This window comes from Puma concolor, chromosome A3 (genome assembly GCF_028749965.1).
Source record: "Puma concolor isolate L17-30 chromosome A3, mPumCon1.1.hap2, whole genome shotgun sequence".
In the NCBI taxonomy this organism is placed as follows: domain Eukaryota; kingdom Metazoa; phylum Chordata; class Mammalia; order Carnivora; family Felidae; genus Puma; species Puma concolor.
This window is the reverse complement of record NC_141669.1, coordinates 53,213,243-53,238,876: the sequence shown is the minus strand read 5'-3', so window position 1 is coordinate 53,238,876 and position 25,634 is coordinate 53,213,243. Positions and strand designations below refer to the sequence as shown.

The 25,634-nt window shown below is 50.0% G+C and overlaps 2 protein-coding genes and 1 long non-coding RNA gene across 3 annotated transcripts in view; 1 reads left to right on the top strand and 2 right to left on the bottom strand.

Moving 5' to 3' along the window:
- CD207 (CD207 molecule) overlaps window positions 1-9,356 on the bottom strand; it is a 49,475-nt gene extending 40,119 nt beyond the window's left edge. Inside the window, exon 1 of the mRNA XM_086700904.1 lies at window positions 9,072-9,356. Within this exon, the coding sequence (XP_086557030.1) occupies window positions 9,072-9,342 (271 nt within the window). The 5' untranslated portion in view covers window positions 9,343-9,356. The remainder of the gene's footprint in view (window positions 1-9,071) is intronic.
- A 146-nt stretch (window positions 9,357-9,502) lies between these two features.
- The window catches only part of VAX2 (ventral anterior homeobox 2), a 29,104-nt gene continuing 12,972 nt past the window's right edge, over window positions 9,503-25,634 (top strand). The window contains exon 1 of the mRNA XM_086700889.1: window positions 9,503-9,780. Within this exon, the coding sequence (XP_086557015.1) occupies window positions 9,543-9,780 (238 nt within the window). The 5' untranslated portion in view covers window positions 9,503-9,542. The remainder of the gene's footprint in view (window positions 9,781-25,634) is intronic.
- Window positions 17,318-24,583, bottom strand: LOC147582446 (uncharacterized). The gene is made up of 2 exons (XR_015249119.1): window positions 22,253-24,583; window positions 17,318-17,628 (listed from the first exon to the last, which is right to left on the bottom strand). It is a non-coding gene; the product is annotated as an uncharacterized LOC147582446 (long non-coding RNA).

Sequence of the window (25,634 nt, the reverse complement as noted above, 5' to 3'; positions counted from 1 at the left end):
TCCACTTCTGAAGTCCTTTCTCAAGGTCAGAAGATGGAGAATTCCTTCCTACAGGCTCACCCTCACAATCATCCCCAGTTAACTCCCTGTTTGCGTGGCAGCAGGTGCCCGGCCACATAGTGGAGGGGCAGAAGACACTCCAATCTGGACCAGTCTGACCCAGAGAGCAAGGAAGCTTCTTTGGGTCGAAAAGTAGGGGAGTCCCCAGAGCCACGGTAACCACTGAAGGGGCGCCAGACATCATGCTTCCTGGCTTCCCTTTCCCCAGCTTAGTCTGGAATCCACCTTCGGGTGACGCTGATGGCAAATGACCCTTCTTAGGACAACAACATTCAAGACTAGCGAGTTCCCTGGCACTGGGGACTTGGGACTGGGGTAGTTGGTGACCCTGAATGTGCAGTGTGGCAGCAAGCATAGCAAAGAGAAGAAGGAACCAAGTCTACAGGGTAAGTCGCTGTGGCAAGCTTTTCTGAGGCACAAAGCAGGGGAAGAACAAATGAGCATCTGCCCTTGATGCAGGCATCAGAACAAAACGCCTCTTCAAACTTATTCTAACAACATTTAAAAAATTATTTTACTAGATTCATTTGAATTGCGACACCCCAAAATTCAAAAGGCATGAAACGATATAAAAGCCACCATTGCTGGCCTCCAGGCCACTCCCCAAAGGCGGCCCAACGAGGAGCCGCTCGGCTCTCCTGGCCAGGCCTGGGGGGAAATGCCTGGGAAAGGTGGGAGGCCAGGACACTGCCTGTGGGGAGCCCCCTGTCCCCAGGCTGCGGGACGCAGATCCTTCTGGGGCTTGAGTTGCCATTCCTTCCACTCCCAAGCCATGGACCTACACCTTGGGAAGGACCATGGGCTGGCTGGGGTTCCCCAACAGGGAAGGGAAAATCTGGCTTGGGGTGGAAGCATGAGTGGCACTTTAAACACGGAAAACTCAGCAGTGTCCAGCAGTGTCCAGGATCGGATGACTGAAAGCAGGGTTCAAGTCTCGGCTGCACCGCCCACTGTCTTCACTGAGCTCGGTGTTTGCTTTCAAGAAACACGAGGTTGGATGAGAGCAGCTGATTAGCTATCCAGAGGCTTTGGCAGTGAAAAGCATTTCTCCTGCACCCCCACCCCCACTCCACTTAGGCAGCTGGAGTTGAAGGTCTGGAATCTGGATTCGCAACCCCCAGGCCAGACAACCTTTCCCTGTCCCTTGGGCCATGGCTAACCTTTTCATTCTTTCATCCATCCAGGTGGAAGGGAAAGGGGGATGAACTAGTGCTACCTGTGAGCTCTGGCTCTAAGCCCTAAGTGATGAAAGCTTAAATTTACCTCCCTCTAGCACCCATTGAGGGCCAGGTATTAGATAAAGTGCTCCACACAGATTAACCTACTCCTCAAAACAACTCTGGGAGTTTGGTACTAACATTATCCCCATTTAATGGGTGAGGATGCTGAGGTACAGAGAGGTTAAGCAACCTATTAGCAAGTAGGTAGTGGTAGAACCAGGATTCTAACCCAACCTAGCCAAGAGTCAGGGCACTGAATTTTTACCACAGAGCCTCTAATTCCTACAAACCTCCCAGTCCAACCGTCTCCTCCTCACTGGACAGGAGTGGAAAGGGGGCTTCTAGAAGGTGACCTATTAGCTGGGGACAAATAGCCAGTGTGTGCCCTATCCCTGAGCCTCACCATGCTCCTCCAGCTGCTCCCAGAAAACTTCCTACCTCTTCTGAGCTGCGAGTGGAGCACCCCAAACTAGGGGTACACCCACACTCCCACACAGATAAGGTAGAAACCACCCAAATGTCTATTAATAGTGAATGGATAAGCAAATGTGGTATAACCCATACAATGGAATGTTAATCAGCCATGAAAGGAATAAAGTACTCATATATGCTATAACATGAACGAACCTTGAAATATTATGCTAAGTGAAAGAAGCCAGGTGCAAAGGCCACTTATTGTATGATTCCATTTATATGAAAAATCCAGAATAGGCAAATCCATAGAAACAAAGTGGTTGGTTAGGTTGCTTGGGGCTGAGGTTGGGGTGGAAAGTTGGGTGTTCGCTAAAGGGCACGGATTTCCTTTTGGGGTGATGAAAATGTCCTAAAATGTACTGTGCTGATGGCTGCACTGTACATCTGGACATAGGCTACATATTTTAGTATGTCGGTGAAAATACTAAAAACTTTTGAATTGTACAGTGTGTGAATTGTAGGATATGTACGTTATAGCTCAATAAAGCTGTTACCAAAACAACAAAAGCAAAACAACACATAGTGAACCCAGCCACGGTAAACTCAGGTTCTGCTCTTTGAAAGTCTGCATCCTCACAGTCCAGGTTTGTTTTGGTTTCTGGAGAGGCCACAGCTCCCCCTTGAACGTGCCAAGGTACTGCGTCACTCAATCTGAAAGTCCCCACCCCAGAGTCTCTGCGAGGAGCCAGGAGCCGCCAAGCAGTGCCAGGCTGGTGGAGTCCATCGCTGAGTGTGTGTGTGGGGGGGGGGGCAGCCCAGTTCTCAGAGTGAAGTGGGAGGGAGGGGGAAGAGATTTTTGCCTTAGTAGCACCTTGGGAGCTGGCACCTGGGTGTCAAGCCACACAGACCAGGTTTGTGACCTTGGTCTGTTTCCTCCTCTGCACAAGGAAGCAACCAAGTCCCATCCTAAGGGTTGTCATGACTATTTCATGACAATGCAGCACCTTTTGGGGGCACTTAGGCCTGTATCTCTCGCCAGAAAACAAATAAAACACTGATTTAAAGAATGATCCAGATAAAATCAGACTGCAGTAGGAGTGAGTGAATTTTGTTTGTTAAGAAAGAAGGAATATGTTTAGAAGATTCTTTCAAGTCTTTTCGTTGGTTCAAACTCTGCACCTGGATGGGATGGTAATGTCCTAAGAAAGACAAATAAAAGAGAGTGCTTCTGCCCCAGCACGGAGAGGGCTGATGGGAAATGGGGAATGTAGGAGCCAGCAAGGGGAGTCAGAGGGAGAGAGGATGGAGAGAAACAGCCACGGAGGCTGAGGGGCTGGGTGGGAAAGACAGCGCAGGGAAGGGAGGAAGGCTGGAGAACCAGAAGGAGAAAGGAGGCAGAAGGAGAAAGATGCGGTGGCAAATCGCCAAAGGAGAGAGAGGAAAGTTAGAAGATTCACAGGGCACTACCAGGAAGAGGAACAGGAAGCCAAGAAAGCTTTGGGGGAAATCTGTCTGGAGGAAAGCAGGTGAGAAGATCACCAAATTAGGAGTCCCCCCACCCTTCACACCAAGTCCCTGTCCTAGAACCTGGGGGCACCCATTCCTGCGCTAGTGGCTGACTCTACCTCCAGCCCTGCCCCGCCAGCCACTTCCTCTCCTCAAGAGAATCCCGAGTCCTGTGGGTGAAGGGAGCTTTTCAGATCAGGTTGGACACCTTTGAGTTGGGTCCAGTTGTATCCTGACCAGGCCTGTTCACCCTCTCTGATCCTCCCACTGCCAACCTGCTCCCACCTTCCAGGTCTCTGCTGGTTTCCCTCCTCCCCCACCCACCCAAAAGCCTGGCTGAAATAACCATATCTCATTCCCTGGATTACCACATACTGACCACCCAAGACCTGGATGAAAGCTCCTGGCTTTCATCCAGCAATGCCTTCTTCCCCTACCCTTAGTCCAATACAAAAATTCCTTCACCTGGAAGCCTCTTAACTATCAGAAACCCACTGGGGACCTGATTTGAAGTCATTAGACCTAAACTGAAGCTATGTGGTCTGCAGCCCAGCACTACTGATTTTTTCTAAGTTACCCAGGTGATTTAATACATGGCAAGTTGAGAAATCCTTTGCCCCCTCCTGTAAGCCTTCCTGGCACTGGTCCAAAGCCAGAGGCAAGGCAGGAGTTGCCTACTGGTAGCCACTGGGTGGTTGGTACCTGGAAAATATTGTCAGCCCTGCCCTGCTTGCAGCTGTCACCCCAGTGTGGCCCTCTTTACCAACTAGACCCATAGCCTCCCCTGGGCAGCTCTCCCCATAGGCCTCAGGACTCACAGGCTCAAGAAAGGTACCAGCAGATTGTACCAGACTTGGCACTGGCAGATCTTGACAGCCCTAGAGCTCGGAAAGCCCGCCTGGGATCCTTGCCTAAGAAGAGGAGGCAAAACAAAGCAGGGGAGTGTTGCCTTGAGAGGCAAAGAGGTGGTGCCGCAGCTGGTGCCTCCCCCATCTCACCCTGTACCAGCCCACCCTAGCCCAGCTAACTTGGGTTCCCTGCTCTGCTCGAAGAGCTGACCTCTGCCCTCATGGTGGGCACCCCTAGGGCCCAGAGCGTCCTGTTCCCTGCAGAATCCTCAGAGGGCAACACTGGCATCCCGCAAAGACAGGCCTCGGGCATCTTGTATTGCCTGAAATTAGTCAGTGACTGACTTGCAGCGCCTGAGCCTGCAGGTGGTTAGCTACCTAGGAGGGGCCTAAACGCTGGGATCTGAGGAGCCTCACTCTGCCCCAGCACCTCTCCCACCAACCCCAGGAACAGGTGTCTCACCATTAGAGCACCCCTGCTCGGGTTTTAGCACCATCACTCTTCTTAGAAACGAACACACTGTATTGTCTTTTACAAAAATAACAATGCTCATTGTAAAAAACAAAACAAAACAAAAACTCCAACAGCACCCTAGCTCCTTTTAAAATGCCAATCCCTTCCTACGAGAGAGGGGGACAATAGGTACCCTCTGAAGTGCCAGTACAGAGATCTGGCTCCCAGGCACATAGGGGTGCAGGCAGGGTCAGGGGAGGAAGTGATGCATGGATTTTTTTTTTTTCTGCCGGCTTGGTCTTGTGCTCCCCAGCCGAATCTTCAAGGAGTGTCCTTCCCTATTCACCCAAACCCCTAACTCCCTTTAGCTGCAGGAGAAACCCATCCCAGCAGTAATAGCGGGGGGCCAGAAGAATGCCACCCAGCATCTCCCAGGGACCCTTATATGGGACCCCAAAACCAGAAAGAAGAAAGATAGACAGGAGACCCAGACAAAAAAAAAGGATGAGGCAAGGCAGAGGAACCCGGACCTCCTGAGTTTCTAGGCCTTAGGGAAAGGACCGGGGAGAAGCACGGGGTTGAGAGAGGGGAGTAGGGAGGTAGAGACAGAGAGGCCAAGGATGAGTACAGGAAGGAAGCCAGCTGGGGAAGGCACCTGCAAAGGCTGCAAGCTCAACCCAGGCTTCTACCATGAGCCTCAGCAGAGGGAAGAGGCACCAGAAGGAGCAGGGCTGATCTGGGGCCAGGGCTCCAGGCCTGGAGGGCTGGTCTGATGTGCTTGCCAGAGCACTGTAGGGATACAGAAGAAGGGAGAATAACCAGGCACAGAATGGGAACTCCAGCATTTCAGGTCCTGAGCACCAGAAGGCGATACTGAAGGCTCCAGCCAGAGCTGCAGGATCACTGTCAGTGAAGGACCAAAGGGCTTGACTGTGAGATACAGGTAGCATGTGGGGGAACCTAGGCCCCAACTCTCACCCAGCCATATGCACATGTTGGCTCCCCAGGATGGGTGGCACACTTCTGATCCTAGAGGACCTGCTGCCCAGCAGGGTGGAGGTAGGAGAACTATTTACCCCTAGGTGCTGGGGACCTAGCTCTCACAAGGACTCAGGCTTAGGAAGTCAGTCTCATTTGCTGAGCTGCTAGAAGGCCTGGTGAAGGTGGATGGGGAGGGCCTGGAGAGTCCCTGAATCTCTACACCAGGGGAAACCTCCCTCCACACCAGGGAAACTGAATCAAGTCCACACCAGGGGAATGAGTGGCAAGAATTGGAGACAGCAGTTAAGCAAGGTGCTAAGCAAGGCAACACCTGAGAGAGGACAGCCTCTTACCCCAACTCAGGCCATTTTGGGGAAACCCTCTGGAGACCTAGTCCTAAGGAGTATCTGTGCAGAGGTGGGTTGGTGGAGCTCTTTCCTGACGGACGGTCTCCCTACTCCTGCAGCTGAGTGGAGGACCAGGACCACCATGTGGCCAGGGAACTCCTTGCGGCAGAGCATCATGGGACTCCAGCCCAGGATGCAGCAGTTCCTTGTGACCAGACCTGCTCATCCTGCAAAGCAGAAGCCCACTAATTCCCTGGGACCAGCAGAGGCCGGGACAGACACTGCTAGCAGGGATGGACCTTGGGCCACGAGCTGCTAAGGCCCTATGGGACCCAAAAAGGGCCAGATCAACACCTGGAGTTTGTCTACACTGGAGCCCTGGGAGCGACAGAGCCACTGAGAAAGCAAGTTTAGGCCATAGCCCTGCCCCCTTTCTGCTGGGACTCCCTTACCGCCTGCCCCCCCACACATGCCTCCCTGCTAAGGTTCCTGAATCACTTTATGAAAAAGGAGAGACACAGAGATTTTCCAGATCCCTGGGATCTTGCCCCGGTTGAGATGACTGTGAGACTGCGAGTGTAGACTGGCAGTGAAAACATAGGATATAGGACACATAGGCCATCCAATCCCGGATCCCACTGCGGGGTGAGGAATCCCAGATCCTAGTGAATTCTGGCCAGGCGGACTGCACCCCTGGAGCTCTGTGTCCAGCTTACCCCGAGGCAGGAGGATCTCCCAGAGCCAAATGGCATCCCAACATGTGAGCGCGCGCACACACTCAGCAAGGCCAACCCTGTATCTCGCTGCCACGTGGTCATACTCAGGTACTGGCGCGCCCAGCGATCCTCACCCAGCACACTCAGGAGGTAGACCCGAAGGATAAAGTCTCCAGAGAGAAAAGGATGCGGGTGGGAGCCCAGTGGTCCCGCACAACCTGCCTACTGGCTTGGCCGTGGGCCACGAGGCGCTAGGATGTCCTGGCAGGCATCTCCGTTGGGCCAGAGCCCGGGGCTGGGTGAGTAGATCCGACACCACCAACCCCCTCTCCCCTGGCCCACATCCACACAAGCACACCGCACAGGTTCTCTGCTTCAGCATGCAGAACCCCTGAGTTCCTTACTCGCTGGTCATGGGTACAATCACCAGGAAGGGAGACCCACCTGCCAGGCCTGCGGAGAGGAGAGCGCCCGAATGCCCTCGGGACGCCAAATCCCACCCCGCAAAGAGGGAAAGTGAGAGGGAAAAAAAAATAAAGGGCTGGAGAAAGAGAAAGAGTGGGACCTCCGGAGAACCAACCCTCCTCCTGTTCTCCCAGCAGGGCTCCCCGAAGCTAGGGAAGGGGAGTCCCCAAGTGCCTGAGTCCTGTCTCCGTGGGATTCTGCCTCACCAGACAGACTGGCCTGGATCACCCAGGAGGGTGCAGATGCCCGAAAACTGATCCCTGGACCTCAGAAGAGTTCGCTGGAGGGAGACTGGAGTTACTGGCACTGAGACCACTGAGATATGCTGTGAAATTGAAATTTAAAGGGCAAGAACAAACAAAACCCAGCAGGGCTCAGCAGGTGTCCTTCCCTTTTTCTTTGAACACAAACTCGGCCGTGAAAGTGGCAGGGGAAGAGTGAGGGCTGGGGAGCCGGGAAGGTTCCAGTCAAGTTTTTGCTTTCTGCTTCCTACTTGAATAATAAAAACAAGTAAACTTGAGAGAGAGGGCCAGAGAGGAGAAAGACAGGTGCAGAGCTGAGGCTGGATCTCGAGACCAGCATTCCACTGGTTTGTGGTGGAGGGCGTGCTGGCCTGTGTGGGTGGGGGGTCTCTGAGGAGTTGGGCCCCTCCAGTGTGCACTGCAAGGGTCCTTCCAACCGAGATCGGTCCAGTTGGGTCACACTCCCCAGGTTCTCCTGTTACTATGAATTTCCTTTCTCCCAGCCCCCCAGGTGCCACCAACTGGCAGCACCCGCAGCTGGTCCAGACTGCTCTCCCTCTGCACAGCCTGTCCAGGATCCTGGCCACCAGCCTGTGCTCCTCTGCCCCACCCAAAGTACCTAGTGGACAAGTTTTTTTCCTTCCTTCCTTCCTCCCCCCCCTTTCTGTTAGCAGGTAGCAGCAGTCCTCCTGCACTCTTTACCCTCCCCTCTTCCTAGGTCTCAACTCCTTCATTATCAGCCACCCAATTAAGTAATTGGGGCATCCAGCCCACCTGGCCTTCTGCAGGGGACATTTATGACTGGACACAAATACATGCACACTGGACACACGCTAAGGCAGTAACACACACACATTCATACACTGGCTCACCCAAATCATGGAGGCTGCACCAGCAACACGCTCAGCCCGGACAGTCACTTACCCCCTCACCTCACTACCCCCCCCCACACACGCACATCATGGGCCCTGCCCCCACAAACACTCAATCAGCCCCCCAGACAGACCGAAGCAACCTCGCTCACCCGGGAATGCGAGCCAGAAAAGAGAAGCAAAGTCTGCAATCACGGCGCTTTAGGGGAAGGGTCATCGGCACTCCCGCCCACAAACAAGTTGAACACACATCTTCACTGGGGTCTCTCAATCTCTGTTCGAGCCCCTTTCTGAGTCAAAGTAAGGGAACGAAGGGCCCGGCCTCTCTCGGCGCTGGCAAGGCAGAAGCTAGACTCAGGCGGGCACGGGCTCCTCTGAAAGCGCTGGGGACTCGGAAGCCTCGGAGGGCCGAGCGCTCTGCACAGGAACCCCCACCACCTGGCTTCCCAGCCCAGCTGGCTTCTAGCCACGCTGACCTCCGCGCCTCGATTTTCCAGGGAAGGTGGGACCTGGGACCAGGGCTGGCTGGGGTGGGGGGCATCTCCACAGTAGCGGGGTGAGGCTGGCACAAGGAAACGCCCATCTGCTTCCCAAGTCTGAGGGTGCGGGCCCCTCGTGAGGGCCTCCAGGCCGTGGGGGAACCGGGCGTTTGCTGCCTACCACAGTCTCCGCCTCACTCGACCCTCTGGGCTCCTGGCCCCTCTCTGCACGTGTTTTCTCAACCCCCCGCGAGTGCGGGTCACTCCGTCAGTCCCCTGGCCTCTCTCGGGGTCATTTACCACATTCTAGGCCTTGCTCTCCCAGGATCGCCGGGACGCGCCTTCGGTCCCGCTGCGAATGCGGGTGGCGGTAAGAGTCTGGTGGCAGGGGTGGGGCACTGAACCCCAGACCTGAGGCCCTGCCTCCAGCCTCCCCCCCACCAGCCGAGCGCCCGAGCAAGGCCAACCTCCTGTTTTCTGCTGGGTCTCGCCGGGGTCGCCTTCCTGGAGCACTTTGGTTATTGATCCCGCCGAAAGAGCTGGAGCGCGGAGCCTGAGCGTCCCCGGGGAAGGAGGGAGTGGGGAGCACAGAAGGCAAGGGACTGGGGGAGGGAGTTGATAAACTTTAGGGGTGGCCGTAGGGCTAGGCCAGCACCCCCAGAATACCGCCCCAGCCTCCCTCTGCGGGACTGGGAGTGGGACTAGATCGGGGGTGGAAGAGTGGGACCACCCTCCCATCCTTCGGCGCTGCTCCCTCGTGAGCCGCTGGGAGTCAGAGAACCCCGACTCGCGCCCAATCAGCAGGGATGGGTGGAGCAGCCGGGTAGGGGCGGGGCCCGAGGAGTAGGGGCCGGGCGGGGGGCGCGAGGGGCGGGGAGCCACGGGCTTGGCCAGCTCAGGCTGGCGGGGCGGTGGAGAAGGCGGCGGTGGCTGCCGGCATGGGCGATGGGGGCGCGGAGCGCGACCGCGGCCCGGCACGCCGGGAGTCGCGCGGCGGGCGCGGCGGGGACCGCGGCGGAGCGGAGGACTCGGGCGCCGATGCCGGCCGCCGCAGCCCAAGGGAGATTGCGGGGACCTCCGCCTCTAGCCCCGCGGGCTCCAGAGAGAGCGGCGCCGACAGCGACGGCCAGCCCGGGCTCGGAGAGGCAGACCACTGCCGCCGCATCCTGGTGCGAGGTAAGCGGACAGTTCTCGGTTCTGGCCCACCGGACCCCCACCCTAGCCCTTCGGCTGCCTCCACCTCCCAGTTCACACAGACAGCCAGTCATCAGTCAGTCATTCATTCAGCAAATACTATTTTGAGCTTCTATTGTGTGCTGAACACTGAGCTGAGTGCAGGGGACAAAGCGGCGAACGGGACCAAAGAGATGTCCGTGTCACTGCCTTACAGTTCTCAGCCTCTCGGGCCGGCCGCTCACCCTAGGCCCATCCCAGCTGGGTACGGCGGCGGGGACCGGGATACAAGTGCGGGGTGCGGACAGCCGGGTCCCCGCCCCGCGTCCCTCACGGGTGGTGCGGAGAAAAGCGTCACGAGCGCTCCGCGGGGTCAGGACGAGGAAGGACCAGCGTCCGGGACCGCGGGAGGGAAAGGCCGGCGCTCCGCTCAGCGGCCGGGACGCTTCCCGGCCGCCTGCCCAGCCTCGTTTCCCGTTCCCGGCGACGCAGACCGCACCGGTTGCTCGCGGGAGAGGGCATCGGGACGCGGAGGGCGGCGTGCGGCGCTTGCCCGCCTGGGCTTTGCTCTTTCGGCTCGCGCTTCCTCTCGGCGTCTGGGCCCAGCCGGCTCTCGGTGCGGCCTTCCCCCGGCCTGGCCTTTCGCGTCTCTCCCGTTCTCCCTCGCCCTTCGCCCTCCTCTCTTCTTTCCTGGCTTTTCGCTCCGCCGAGCTCTCCTTCCCAGCCCTCTTTTCCTGCAAGCGCTTCTGGACTGCGCTCGAGTACCCAGCTCTGCCTGGTCTCCTCGCCGCGAGGCCGACCCCCAAAGCCACCCTCACGCGAAGCTCTAGATCAGCTTTCGCCGGATCCGGGCCTCGCCCAGAGAGATGGAAGGAGAAAGGGGATTCCGGGCACTTGCCTTCAGGCTGCCCCTAGGCCGCGGCCAGAGCCTGAGATCTGTTTCCCCCACTGTCTCTGAGCGCCGGCACCCGGAGACCGAGCGCCCAGAAGAGGCCACACGCGGGGAACGGCTCCCCCGACCTCCTTCTCCTACTGCCTGGCTCGGCTTCCTCCCGCTGCCCTTTTACTGCCTCAACTTCCGGAGCGCCCGCCTGCCAGCCGCGGGGCTTTGGGAGTCGACCGGCTAGAGCTGATTTCCGCAACCACCGCGGCCGCCTGGAGAAGAGGAACCAGCCTGAGACTGGCTGCAGGACCCTCCAGCGCCAGGATCCCGAGTTTGTCTGATCTGAGCTGGGCCACCCACACTCAGACTGGGATACTGTGGCCCGGTTGTCCACGGCCTCCCCCAGCTGCTGAGTTTGGGTAGATCTGGGAACGGGGGACAGGGCCAGGGCAGAGCATGGAGGCATCCCAATCTAAAGTCGGCTGATGACCGTCTTGGACACAGACTCAGCGACCCATGTCTTCCTGAAACACTCCTGGTGTCAGGTGTGGTCACCTGGAGATGGGGCGGTAATCGATGTTCAGGACACAGGCTGGGGTATGAGGGTGGTCCCCACCCGGCAGCAATTCCAGGTGTGTGGACCTGCTGGGCACCTGGGATTAAATCAGATCCCTTTTCATAGACTATGGGGAGTCCTGAATGCAAGATGTCAACAGCCACCTTGGAGCTCTATTGAGAAAATTTGCCTGGCTTCCAGAAATGGAGAAATCAGTCCCTTAAATGACCCACACTCCCTGTTTAAGACCCTCAAATCCCTGCCTGTGACACTCACCACCTCATACCCCATCTATGGGTATTTGTGAGTTGTAGAAAACTGAGAGTTCTGTGCCCACCTAATATCCCTTCCACTCTACTAACTCTGCTTGTATAACAAATAAGTTCTGTGTACAGATGTCAGTTTAGTAACTCCCAGGTGTAGACTTAGAGGAGGTAGAAGTCAAAAGTGACCCTCCACCCTGTGGGATGGGAGCCACCCATGCTAGGAGCAATCTAGAGCTGAGTAGAGATGGACACCACCCTCCCCCCCCCCCCCCCCCCCCCCGTATGTGAGATAGCTTGTGTGCATTGTCAGGAGATATACTTTTATAAATGCATGTATGCATACACAGCAATGCCATTATATTTGTACAATATAATGGTAATATAGTATAGAGGGTGTATTTACATGCCTAAAAGAAATAAAAGGTAAACAGGGCCCTCTGCCCTTTCTCATTTAATGAAAAGGCAGTTATTACAGGCCTGAGATACCAGGCATGTCATTTGGCACTAATCCCTCCCAGCCAGGGTCACCTGTGTCACTCCTGGCCCCACAGGGACTCAGGGTGGAGGCTCTGACAGATGAAAGGCCTGGTACTGGTGAAGGGAAGTCTGCAGCGCGTTGGCCTCCAGATGAGATGTCCCTCCAGTGTGCTCTTAGCAGAGAGTACATTTCACCCTTGATCTCCCAGGACACATCCTCCCAAAGTACTTCTGGAGGAAACCATAAAAAGGTGGAAGGGAGGTTTTTGCCATCGCATCCCGTCAGGTTGTGGGGAAAGAACCCCACTTCCCTTGGGTCTTTGCACTTCTTTCTGCCTCTTTTCCACTAGGGACTTGCTACCTGAGGGCCCCACCCCAGCATAGCCCATCTGTTGGGGGAGTTCCAAGGCACAGGGGAATAGAAGGAAAGTGTGGGGGGCTGGAATAAAGTGAAGTTGGTTTAGAGTCCTTTAAACTTGAGCCAGTTCCTTTGCCTCTCTGTGCCTCAGTTTCCACATCTGTACAGAGGAACCTATAGCTGTTACCTTGAAAGTCAGTGCTAAAGGTCAGAGGTGATGTCTATAAAACTGCAAACACCCAGCGGGACCTCTATAAATATTCTGTTGAATGAAAGGGGGTGCTCTGAGGTGACCCACAAACCACTCTGGGAATGGGCCCCCTTCCTCAGAAGCCTCCCCCAGCTCACCCCCGCCCCTTACAGACTCCAAGGACTCCACGCCTTTTCCCCTTGGCTAAATGCTGCCCTGCGTTGGGAGGTGGGCAGCCCTGGGGGGTTGAGAACAGCTGATGAAAGGAGGATTAGTGCCACCTTGCAGACCACGAGGTGTGGCCTTCCCCAATCCCCTTGGAGGAACCCCTCACTCCACCAATCACTCAAGTTTCCGGCTGCCTCCCCGAAATGCGGGTCAGGGAGCCAGGGAGGCCGACCGTGCTGCATCCCCGCCTCAAAATGGAGGCCACTTCGTGCCACACATGGACACAAACAAGGCCACAAGGATGACAGGGGCGTGTGCACACAGGCAGGCCAGCGCACCTCACCGCACACACAGCTAGGCTTCTACGGGACCAGACAGTGGCTTAGGCCACCCCACACCTCTGCGTGCACAGCCCATTGGCCAGTGACGGGTATGGATGGGGGTCCTTTTGTTTTATATTTAGGAAGGACGCACCAACTGCGAGGAGGAGGAGGAGGAGGAGGCGGAGGCGGCGGCGGCGGCGGCGGAGGCGGCGGCGGCGGCAGCCGGAACAAACAGGCCTCCTCCCAGCTGTGGCTCTAACCGCCCGGTGCAGCCGAGGTCAACGGCCTTTTCGGTGGAGCCGGGATACCGGCGGTTAGAAGAGGTGGACCAACTCTCACCCACAACTTCCTGCAACCTCAGTCTCTGCTGGCACCCGCGCACTCAGATGCGCCTACCTGATTCCCAGATTAATCCGGATGCAAATTCAACAATCCACCTGAATAGAGCCCGTAATGGCCGCCTGTTGGTGTCACCGAACTTTTATGAACAATGCACGGCGCTGCTACCTGCTCTCTTGAAGCGGTCCCTCAGGCCTACGCATCTCAAAACGCCATTTGGGCCGCATCCTGTGTCCTCAGCCCTGTGGCCACCTTGACCCTGGTGAAGCAGGATCAGGCTGCCTCCAGAGGGCTCTCCCTTTTAAGAACTGCGGCCAGAGCTCCCCTCCTCATTTCCACACTTCTCTGGGAACAGGAGGGCAGGAAAAATTAGGGATCCCTTGGCTGAGTGAACAACCGGCCACCACACCACCACCCATTATCCGGAGTGCTTCACCTGGGAGCTTTATGGATGCACCTGGGAGCTAAGGACCTAAGAAAGCCCACAAAGACCCAGACCTCCGGCTCTCTGGCAATTCTCCTTGTGGATGTGGGTGTGGGGAAGGGAAGCATTTAGCGGGGTCCACCGCTCCCCACCCCCATCGGAGAGCAGTGCTGGGGCAGTCCAGAACCGGGAGCCTCTGAACACTTACAGACTGCACAATGGTATACACCAGGCAGGGTCCTGGCAGCCAGACTCATCGGAAGACGCTGGGCAAGGGGCCAAGACTTCTAGGGCTTGAGCTGAGAGAGGCCTGGGGAAACAGACTCTCCCTCCCACTCCAGCAGCCAGATCTGGGTTTAGCGTCATTCCGAATCTGCTGGCTTTCTGCTTGGATTTACTGAAGCCACTGGACCTACAGGAGCTCAGCTGGGACTTTGCAGGCCTCACCCTGCAAGTCGCAGTGGCTCTACAAGGGCACACCTACCCACTTGCCCAGTAGGCATTTTGGCAACTGTGAAGGTGGGGCAGATTGTTGTATCGAAATGAGCACTAGATTTGGGGTCACAGCTCTTCCACCCTGGATGGACCTCTGACCATAACCTCAATATGAGTCTCTTAATAGATACAATAACCAGGACCAGGCCTCAGGCAGCAGTTGAAAGGTTTGAACGGTTCATGCAAGGGACTGCACTTTGGAATTTTGTTTTTTATTTTCATTTTTGGTTTTGGGATTTGTGGGGGTATTAGGTTTCTTTTTTTTTTTTTTAATTTTTCTGGGTTTGTTTTGTTTTATGTTTGTTATGTTTTTCCTTTTGTTTTGTTTGTTTTTGGCAGAAGGACCCACATTCTCAGCAAGGGTCTGACTGGGCTCTATCGCTTTGGTCTTATTTTTTCCCTTTGTTTACATGCGTGCTGCGCCCCCCTCTCCCCCCCCCCCCCCCACCAACTCGCAAGCAGCCCAGCAACCAAATGTGTTGTCTTGTTGGTGTGTTTTGTGTGCACTGTTTTCATTTTCAGGGAACTATGCGTGGCTCCTTGTGTTCTCATGCTACTTTTGTTGTTCTGGGCAGTGGCTTGGACTCCGGTTCCGTGCACCCACCGCAGGGTCAGAGCTTCTAGGTGCCCCCCTCCACCTTCACCCGCTTTGACCCTGCTGGGCAAGGAGGCTGATTTTCCCCGGAAGCTGGGGCAATGAGTGAGTACATGCACTGGCAAGGAGGAAGGGGACCACAGAAGCGTGTGTCCTTGGGCTTATATAGGTCTTTTGGATGTCGTTTGGGGCATTGGCCCACGGTGCACCACCTGTAGGGAGAGAGAATCTATGGGTCCTGTTGGCTCTATACCATTTCCTCAATTACCCCTGACTGAGCCTGGGGTCAGAGTAGCCCTGAGCTCCCTCCCTATATCTCTCCGATTTGTATTGGGGGTGGGGTGGGAATACGAATCATATTAATTTTGTTTCTATTTCCTGTTTGCTTAATATAAAATAAAGATTGGCCTTACGCTTCGTAAAGCCGGTAGCGGGTTACCGGCAGTGTATCCCGCCGAGTTCCCTACCCCAGTTTGAGAAACTGATAGAGGACACCGAGGCTGAGCGGGCCTGTCCAGGAATCCCTGCGAGCTGGGTAGTCTAGGCGCCTGGTTCGTCCCCCACCGCATCCAGGAGGGAGGTTGGAGGATCTGAAGGTGCCAGGGTGGCACTGAATACTGCGGAAAGAAGTCTCGGCGCCAGGCCCGGATCTTGTCCCCAAAGCAGAGGAGTGGGCGGACCTGGGAAAGCCCGGGTGGCGAGCGCAGGAAGTGGGGAGTCGGTTGCAAGGTCCTAGTTGGGGCCCCCGCAAAGGCCTCTCAACCATCTCTCTCTGTCACCATGTTCACCCGCGGTCTTGCCCGTCACACGTTGATTCTTTCCACAAACATTAATGAATACCTACTATGTGCCAGACCGACCCGGCAGGGGCTGCTGGCTCCCAGCTTCCCAACCGAGATCCTGTCTCTCTCTGAACACTGCAGGGTGCGGGCTTTCTGACCACCGCCCCCCCCCCCCCCCCCCCCCCCCCCCCCCGGGGCGGCCCGCGGAAGTGGCTGGGGAAGGGATGCCTGCGCTAAGTTCGAAGGGGGCAGGTGCCCGAGGCCGGGTTCCCTTGATGCCGCCCCCGCACCACAGAAGAGGCTGTCACCGCGCCCAGCCAAATCCATGATCTCCACAGATATGTTCTTGGCACAGTATACACTCACTAAATATTTGTCGAATGAGTGAAAGGAGACAAAGCTGTCAACATCTCTCATCTCATTAGGTAAAAGACCGCAACGCCCTTTCCCCCGGGGACGACGTTCGTCCGAGAGGACATCCTCATTTTTTGACGTTACAATGTTGTTCCTTACAACTGTTACAATATAAATTTGACCATGCCACATTTTTGGCATTTTGTGCAGTCCTCACTTTGGGAACCCCCAAAATATAAAACCTCAAATATGGTTCTTTTACTGGACGTGGAAAACCTCAAACACGGTTCTTTTACTGGTAGCTGGGTGGGCAGGGCCTCCAGCTGGGACTGGAGCAGGAGGTCGCTCCAGGAGCAGGGCGGCGAGCGGAGGGTAGTGAGGCTCCCGCCTGTCTGCGGCTGCTTAGTGTGTGGTTCCACCAGCAAAGCCAGCCAAGGGGGCGAGAAAGAAATAGCTGGATAAAACTGCGCCCCTCCTCCCCGCTCAATTCACAGGCCTCCAGTTATCCGCTGGAGCTTGAAATCACTGGGTGACTAAAGCCTGGGTTTGTTTGGTGGTTTGCTCCCGCGGCCGCTGCCCAGCCACCCACCCTCGCGGGGACCAGTCCACTCGTGGAGCTGCGGGGAAGCCAGGGCTGGGCGTGCAGGGCCACATTTACAAAGTAGATAGGTAGCTAGAGGATTGGATTTCAAAAAGTTATGCGTGCTCAACATAAAACAAAACTGAACCCGAAGCGGTAGAAGGCTCCCCCAAATAGCCACCATTCTCAGTTTCAGGTGGGCCCTTCCAGATTTTCCCACTCTCATATGTAAACATTAGCAAAAGTGGAATCGTATTACATAAGCCATTTTGCAACTTACCTTTAAACAAAATTTAATCCGCAGGGGTCATCTTTTCGGGTCAACCATTTCGCGCTGTTCCGTGACCGTGACCGAACCGAAAGTATCCCTTTGGTTGGGGAAAGCCGAATTGTCCCCACCTCTGCAGGGAGGGTCCAGTTGGTTTTCCCTAATATAAACACTGTGGAATAAACTTCCAAGGCACAGGTCTTTGCGCACTTGAGTATTTCCGTGAAATAGATTCCTAGCAGTGGAATTGCTGCTTCAAAAGGTTTACCCACACTACAGTTTTTAAAAACGTGTTTTGCTTAATTTGAAAATGGTAATTAGCTCCTGTGATTCCGACATCACAGGATGTTGTTAAGTACACCGTGAAAGATCCCTCCCATCCCTGCCCTCTCTCTTCCAGTTCCCACCTGGCTCTAAGGCAGCCATTTTTTACTTTCTGGTTTGTCCTTCCAAAAGACATTCACGCTTATGCAAGTCAGGGCTGCTCTGTTGTTTTCTTGCTTTTATTTATTTATTTTTTACTCATATATGACACCTCCCTATATTTTTCTGCACCTTGCTATTTTCACTTACCAGTACATTTGGGGATGTAAAGAACGTCTTGTCCCTTTTTTCACAGATGTATAGTATTCCATTTATATGGACTGGGTGGGGCCATAATGCATGTTGGATAACCCATGTCCTATTGGTGGAACAGTTAGCTTTTTTCTTATACGTTGCTATTATATACAATTCTGCAATAAACTTGTTCCTTGGTCATTTCCACGGGTGTAGGTATATGTCAGAGAAGTTCCTAAAAGGTGGAAGAGTATGTTAGTTTGTAATTTAGAAGATAATGCCAAATTCCCTCCATAGATGATACACCACCCGTGCCTTATCTACCCACCTCTGCTCCCCCACCCCTCTCCCCAGTTCCAGCAGCAATGCCTGAAAGTGCTTGTAGCCCCAAATCTTGCCATCACAGTTTAGGCTTTATATCTTGAAAGATACTGTCAAGTTGCTCTTTGCGGGGGAAAGTTTGCAGTTTATATCCCCATCTTTTTCCTCTGCCCATATTGGGCATAGATATCTTTTCTACCTTTGCCAGTCATATAGGTGATAAGTAGTACCTCATTGACATTCTAATTTTTATTTCATTGATTATTAGTGAAGTTGACTATCTTCTCATATTTGCCGGCCAGGGTATTTCTTCTGGTGTTATCTAACAACTCATTTCCTTTGACCACTTTTAATTTTCAAATATTCCTTTCCTTACTGATTTGTAGAAACTCAGCATTAAGGATAGTAGCTCATTGCTTTCAATATGTGTTGCAGTTTTTTAAAGTTCATAATTTGCTTCTAATTTGTTTCTGGTGCCTTTTGTTTTCTAAAGTGTAAAATAACTTTCTAATTATAAATCTAACCATGTTTGTTTTGCCATATCATGTATAAACGGAAAGGTCTTCATTTTTTCCTGCATAAAGCATGTACACTCCCAAGATGGAACCAACCAAACACTCATTAGTAACTGAAAAAGATAAATATTTTCTTTTTGTAATATGTTGCAAAAGTGGGAAATTTTTTGCAAATTTTTTTCCATTTAATAAACATTTGTAGAAACCTTGCTTGCTGTCTAAAACTGCCTCATTCTTTTAACAGCTACATGGTATTCCATTCTGCAGATATCATTAATTTAACCAGTCTCCTATTGATGGGTATTTAAGTTGGTTCTACTTTTTCGCTATTACAAGCAATGTCTCAGTGAACATCTTTGGATCCTAATTTGGACAGATGGTTTTTTAAAGTCTCATTTATGAGACAATCTGAAAAATGTGTAACCAAGTGGGACTTTTTTATATTAAGGAATGATTGATAATGTCTTTGGTTGAGACAGTATTGTTGTTATGTTGCAAAGGAAGTTTTTTTTTCAGAGACACATATAAAAATTTTCTGGGTGAAATGATATGATGTCTGAGATTTGCTTAAAATTATGAGGATAGAGAAGACACAGGATTATTCATGAATTTATAATTGTTGAAGTTGGGGGATAGGTATGTCAGGGCTCATTATATTACTTTCTCTAATTTTGTGTATGTTTGAAATTTCTCATAATAAAATGTTTAAAATAATAGGCATTATTTCACACATATGTTAAAGTTGTGACAGATATTTCTGAATTCCATGCCCAAAATTTATACTCCCAGCAATTGTGTATAAATGTGTCATTTCACCTCACCCTCCCAACCAGGATATACTGAATCTTTTAGAGTGAGATCTTGTCAAGTGAAAAACATTTTTATTGACATTTTTAATCACTAGTAAGGTTAAGCATATATATTCATGTACTTATTCTTCATCTTAATTTCCTCTTCTGTGAATTTTTTATTCATGTGCTTGGTTATTTCTCTATTGGTTTATTGTTTTCTTATAGTTGTGAATGCTACTTTTATACTAAGGAAGTAATCCCTTTTTCTGTGATATGTGCTGTAAACATGCCCAAATCTTTTTCTTTTTTAATATTTTTTGCTTAATATTTTTTAATGTTTATTTATTGTTTTGGAGAGAGAGAAGCAGACAGAGTGAGAGTGGGAAGCAGAGAGAGAGAGAGACAGACAGACAGACAGACAGACAGAATCTGAAGCAGGCTCCAGGCTCCAAGCTGTCAGCACAGAGCCCCATGGAGGGCTCGAACTCATGAACCATGAAACCATGACCTGAGCCAAAGTCAGTTGTTCGATCAACTGAGCCACCCAGGCAGCCCTCTTTTTCTTTTTTTAAACTTTGTTGTGAGGTGTTTTTTTTTTTTTACTGAACTCAAATTTAAATTGTAATCACATCTAATGGTCATTCCTTTTGGGGATTGTAGTTCTCTGTTAGAAAGGTCTTCTACCAAAGATAAAACTGCATTTTGCTACATAGTCTTTGTGACAAACCAAACAATAAAAATGTACACAAGGTAAGATAGAAGAAATCTTTCCTCCCTGACCAGCTTTCACTCCTAAACAGTGAAGAGAAGAGAGGTGTTCATACTGCAGACTTGATCCTACACAAGCACAAGTTCACACACACACACACACACACACACACACACACACACACACACACACAGTGTTGTTTTACTCGTTGTTCTTTAGAAAAATAGGTTTATACATACTTGCCGTTTTTATATAGCAGTATGTAATGGACATCCATCAAGTCAGTATATGGGGATGTACCTCATTCTTGTTAATATCTACATAAAAACCAAAGGCATCACTAATACTGTTCCATTGATAAACATTCAACTCTTTATTTTTCTCTTACAAACTATTCCACAAACAGTAAATCTATCTTTATCAAGTATATCAATATTTCTCTGGAGTCAAAACCTTTATAAAATTTCTAGGACAACAGAACTATGCCATTTTTTTTTAAATTTTTTTTTCTTTTTTCAACGTTTTATTTATTTTTGGGACAGAGAGAGACAGAGCATGAACGGGCGAGGGGCAGAGAGAGAGGGAGACACAGAATCGGAAACAGGCTCCAGGCTCCGAGCCATCAGCCCAGAGCCTGACGCGGGGCTCGAACTCACGGACCGCGAGATCGTGACCTGGCTGAAGTCGGACGCTTAACCGACTGCGCCACCCAGGCGCCCCAACTATGCCATTTTTAATTTAGCTAGGCATTGTGAAATTGCCCTCTAAAAATATTCTCAACAACAGAGCTTGAGAGAATCTTTATTTCCCCCAGCTTTGCCAGCACATTTTCTCTAGTCTGATAGGTAAAATACGGCATCTGGAAAAAAGAAAAAACTAGCTGTCATTTGCTGTTCTAACTTTTCATTTTCTCTGATTCTCTCTAAGCTTGAGTACCTTTTCATAGTTATTAGACACTTATATTTCTTCCTCTCTGAATAACCCATTCATATAATTTGCTCAGTTTCCCACTGGGTTGCTCGACTTTACTCCTTGGTCTATAGAGGCTGTGTATTTAGACATTAAGGCTCTGCTATGCATGTAGTATGAATATTTTCTCCTAATCTGTCCTTTGTCTTTTAACTGTCTCTCATCCTGCAGAAGCTTTTATTTCTAGGTGCTCAAATCTATTATTTATTTTTTAAAAATTTGTCTATGTGGGGCACCTGGGTGACTCAGTCAGTTAAGTGTCCAACTTCGGCTCAGGTCATGATCTCGTTGTCCAAGAGTTCAAGCCCTGCATTGGGCTCTGTGCTGACAGCTCAGAGCCTGGAGCCTGCTTTGGATTCTGTGTCTCCTTCTCTCTCTGCCCCTCCCCTGCTCTCTCTCTCTCTCTCTCTCTCCAAAATAAATAAATATTTAAAAAATTGTTTATGTATTTCTTTAATTTTTAGAGCTTATTTTTTTTTTTCAACGTTTATTTATTTTTGGGACAGAGAGAGACAGAGCATGAACGGGGGAGGGGCAGAGAGAGAGGGAGACACAGAATCGGAAACAGGCTCCAGGCTCTGAGCCATCAGCCCAGAGCCCGACGCGGGGCTCGAACTCACGGACCGCGAGATCGTGACCTGGCTGAAGTCGGACGCTTAACCGACTGCGCCACCCAGGCGCCCCATAGAGCTTATTTTTTATATTAAAATTTTTCTTCTATATTGTGTTTATTTTTACATGCAGTGTGAGATGAATTATTTCAAATAACGAGCTAATTGTCTAAAAGCCAGGTCTTTAATAATCCTATCTTTCCTCCCACTAACTGAAATGTCCTCATATATGCATGAATTTGCTTCCAAACTCTCATGCCAGCATCGTACCATTTTCATTGCCATAGATTTGTAATATATTTTGCTGTATGGTAATGCAAGTATTTTCTCCTCATTCTTTAACATTCTTTCCTTAACTGGTCTTCCATTTTCAATTTTCCTATTCAACTTGAGGATGAATTTTCCATAAGGAATTTTTATAATAATCACATCGTGGATCAAGGAAGGAAGGACTTTGTCACACGTAAAAATAAGCACATGAGCAGCTTGCCGTGCAAAGGAACTAGTCTGGTGCTGGGAGATGAAATCAGTTAGGGTTTTGTGGGAAGCTACTGGGAGGAATACCAGAAAAGGGTAATAGTTCATCCTAGAGGTCAGGGGCATTAGCCAGCCATTATCAGAGATCACCACCCCTCCCAAGGCAAAGGCTGGTTGGACAGAATCACCCTTTCCTGTCCCCCTAGGGCTCACTTCTCCTTGAGGAGACCAGAAAGGCAGCAAGACTCAGGAGTCATTCCCTTTAGACTCCTGCATTTTCACCCTACCCACAAAAAGGCCCTGGAATTAAATCTGTCCTTCCTTCCTGGTGCTTCCCCCAAACTCCACCCAGAAAAGGAACAATTCAGGAAAGGGGGCTGTGTCAGTAAGGATGGGCTAGGTTTTGCTGCAGAGACAACCCCAAATCTTAGAGTTTTAACAAAACACAGGTGTGTTTCTCACTCACATGATAAGTCTATCACGAGTGGGCATAGGCTCATCTTCATACTCAGAAATTCAGGCTGATGATGCTTCATCTTGACTCTTGATTCCAGGACCATCACAGTAGGGGGAAGAGGGTGTGGCAAATCATGAACCAGCTTTTAAAGTGTTCATCTGAAGGTGACTTCATCTTTTCATTTTGGCTGAAGTAAGTCATGTGGTCATATCTAATTTCAAAGGGCAGAAAATTAGTGCAACCCTACCATGTGCCTGGAAGGAGTTGGGAACACTGGTGTCATTTATGATTTATCCACTATCTTAACTTTGATGAGTAGCCTTCTCTGGCTGTCATAGCTAAAATAGCAAACACACACACAATGGTTATTGGGTTTCGGTTATTTGGAGAGGATCAGTAATATCCTCTTATCTTGTTTTATTGTCTTCCCAGCATTTCTCATTACATTACACATTCATTTTTTTTCATTTATTATCTTCCTCTCTCTGCAATAGAAGGTCTATGGAAGCAAGGACCTTGTTTATTTTGCTCATTTCTATACCCCCCAGACCCTGGAAAAGTATTTGGTGCATAGTAAGTGCTCATCAAATATATGTTGAGTGGTTGAATATGCCTAGTTGTTTATTTACATAAATGAGATATTACTACATATTTTATCCTATAACTTACTTTCTCTTCATGTCAGTTCATATCGATATTTTGTCATTCTTTTAAATTGCTACACAGTATTTTGTAGTATATGCATTAGTGTAATTTGTTCAGCCGTTTCCCTTGTGGGGAACCGTGAGGTTGCTTTCAGATTTTCAGCATCTTGAACACTGCTGCAGCAAACATCTTTGAATATACCTTGGAGCAGATGAGCCCATGCTTTGTCTGGAGAAATACTTACTAGAATAAAATTGTTAGGATAAAAGTTACATGCGTTTAAGGTTGACAAATGCAACCTTAAAAGGTGGTGACAATTTACGGCCCTACCAACATTGAATGGGAGTGTGGAATCCCCTACAGCTCACCATTGATCTGTTAATCATTTATTAATGTCTTTCCAATCCTACAGGAAAGAAATGATTTTCTATTGTTGTGTGAGTTTACATCATCCTGATTTCTGTGAAGCTGTACTCACTTTTCATGTGTTTACTGGTCATTTGGCATCTTTTTCTGGGAATGGCCCACTTAAATTATTTGACCATTTTTCCTCCTGGACTATTTCCCTTTTAAAAAATCATTTATTTATAGTTGCATTATTTGTCATTTCTTTATCTTTTTAAAGTTTTTCCTTCAAGTTTGTTTCATTTTACTTTGGCTTTGGTACTTTTGTCATACAAAAGGGTTTAGCTTTAATATAGTTGGTTATATCCTTTGTCTATATGTCTCCATATATCCTTTGTCTTTATGGCTCCAGTTTTATATCTTGTTCTTCCCAAGCTTAGGATTATAAAAATATCATCCTATGTTTTCTTTTTTTTTAATTTTTTAAAGTTTTTATTTATTTTTGAGACAGAGAGAGACAGAGCATGAGCAGGGGAGGGGCAGAGAGAGGGGGAGACACAGAATCCGAAGCAGGCTCCAGGCTGTCAGCACAGAGCCCAATGCGGGGCTTGAACTCATGAACTCTGAGTTCATGACCTGAGCCAAAGTCAGATGCTTAACTGATTGAGCCACCCAGGTGCCCCTCATCCTGTATTTTCTTTTAGTGCTTTTACCATTTTATGGCCTATGATTTTCCCTCTAATCCATTTGAAACTTGTCATTTATGATGAAAGACAGGAATTTAACTTAATTTTATTACAAATAGGTAATTTATGGTTACCAATCTACGTAACTCCATTTATTGACTACGCTGATCTTTCTCCATTTAGAATGTTCCTGTTATCATAAATCCTATCAATACATATAGTGGGTCTAATTGTGCACTCTTGATTCCATTGTTTCCCACATTTCAATCACTTGAATATTCACCATTTCTGTTATGTTCCATTTATTTACTTAATATTTTAGCATAATACATTTAAGAAAATTTTTAATGTTTATCTATTCTTGAGAGAGAGAGAGAGAGACATAGTTCAAACAGGAGAGGGGCAGAGAGAGACAGAGGAAGACACAGAATCTGAAGTAGGCTCCAGGCTCTGAGCTGTCAGCACAGAGCCTGACACAGGGGTCAAACTCACAAACCGCGAGATCATGACCTGAGCCAAAGTTGGACGCCTAATCGACTGAGCCACCCAGGCACCCCAAGCGTAATACATTTTAAAATTAAATACCTACTTCTGCATCATCCTAAGCACATAAAATCATAGGTTTAAATTTTTTTCTAGTAAACATTAAAATAAGTGCATAACTTTTGAAGTAACAAATGTTTTTTTTTTTAATAATTTTTTTTTATTAACGTTTTTTATTTATTTTTGAGACAGAGAGAGACAGAGCACGAACGGGGGAGGGGCAGAGAGAGAGGGAGACACAGAATCGGAAGCAGGCTCCAGGCTCTGAGCCATCAGCCCAGAGACCGATGCGGGGCTCGAACTCACGGACCGCGAGATCGTGACCTGAGCCGAAGTCGGTCGCTTAACCGACTGAGCCACTCAGGCGCCCCTGAAGTAACAAATGTTTATGTAGCATTTAAAATCATCTTACAGACCACAAGTGGAATGCAGAGGCACTTTAGGGAAATGCTGTTGTTACTTTTTCCACTAATGGATTTGTTCATCTCTGTGACAAAACCTCATTGTAGCTTCATGGTATGTTCTGTTGTTGTTGATGTCTTATTTTGAAATCATTTTAGACTCACAAGAAGTTGTAAAAATAGTACAGAGAGGTTTGGCAGAGAGGTCCTGTGTACCCATCACCTTCTCTCGAAGGTGGCAACTTACGTATTTATAAAACATTGTCAAAATCAGGAAATTGACATTGGTACAATATAATTGACTAGACTACAGACCTTCCTCGAATTTCACCCATTTTTCCATGCACTCATTTTTTGTCTTCATATATAGTTCTATGAAACTTTTATATGAAGCCACATTTATAGACCTATATGACCACTACCACGATCAAAATACAGGACTGTTCTGTCACCATCAAGGAACTTCCTCAGGCTACCCCTTGACAGTCACACCCTCCCTTACCTAACCTCTGGCAACCATGGATCTGCTCTCTCCCTCTATAACTTTGTCATTGTGATAGTGTTCTATAAATGGACCCATGCAGTACATAATCTTGAGAACTGACTTTGGTTTTCTCCACTCAGTAGAATTCCCTGGAGATTCACCCAAATTGTCACATCTGTCAATAGTCATTCCTTTTTATTGCTGAGTCATATCCCATAGTATAACTGTACCCCAGTTTGCTTAACCATTCACCTATTGAACATTTGGCTTGTTTCCATTTAGGGACT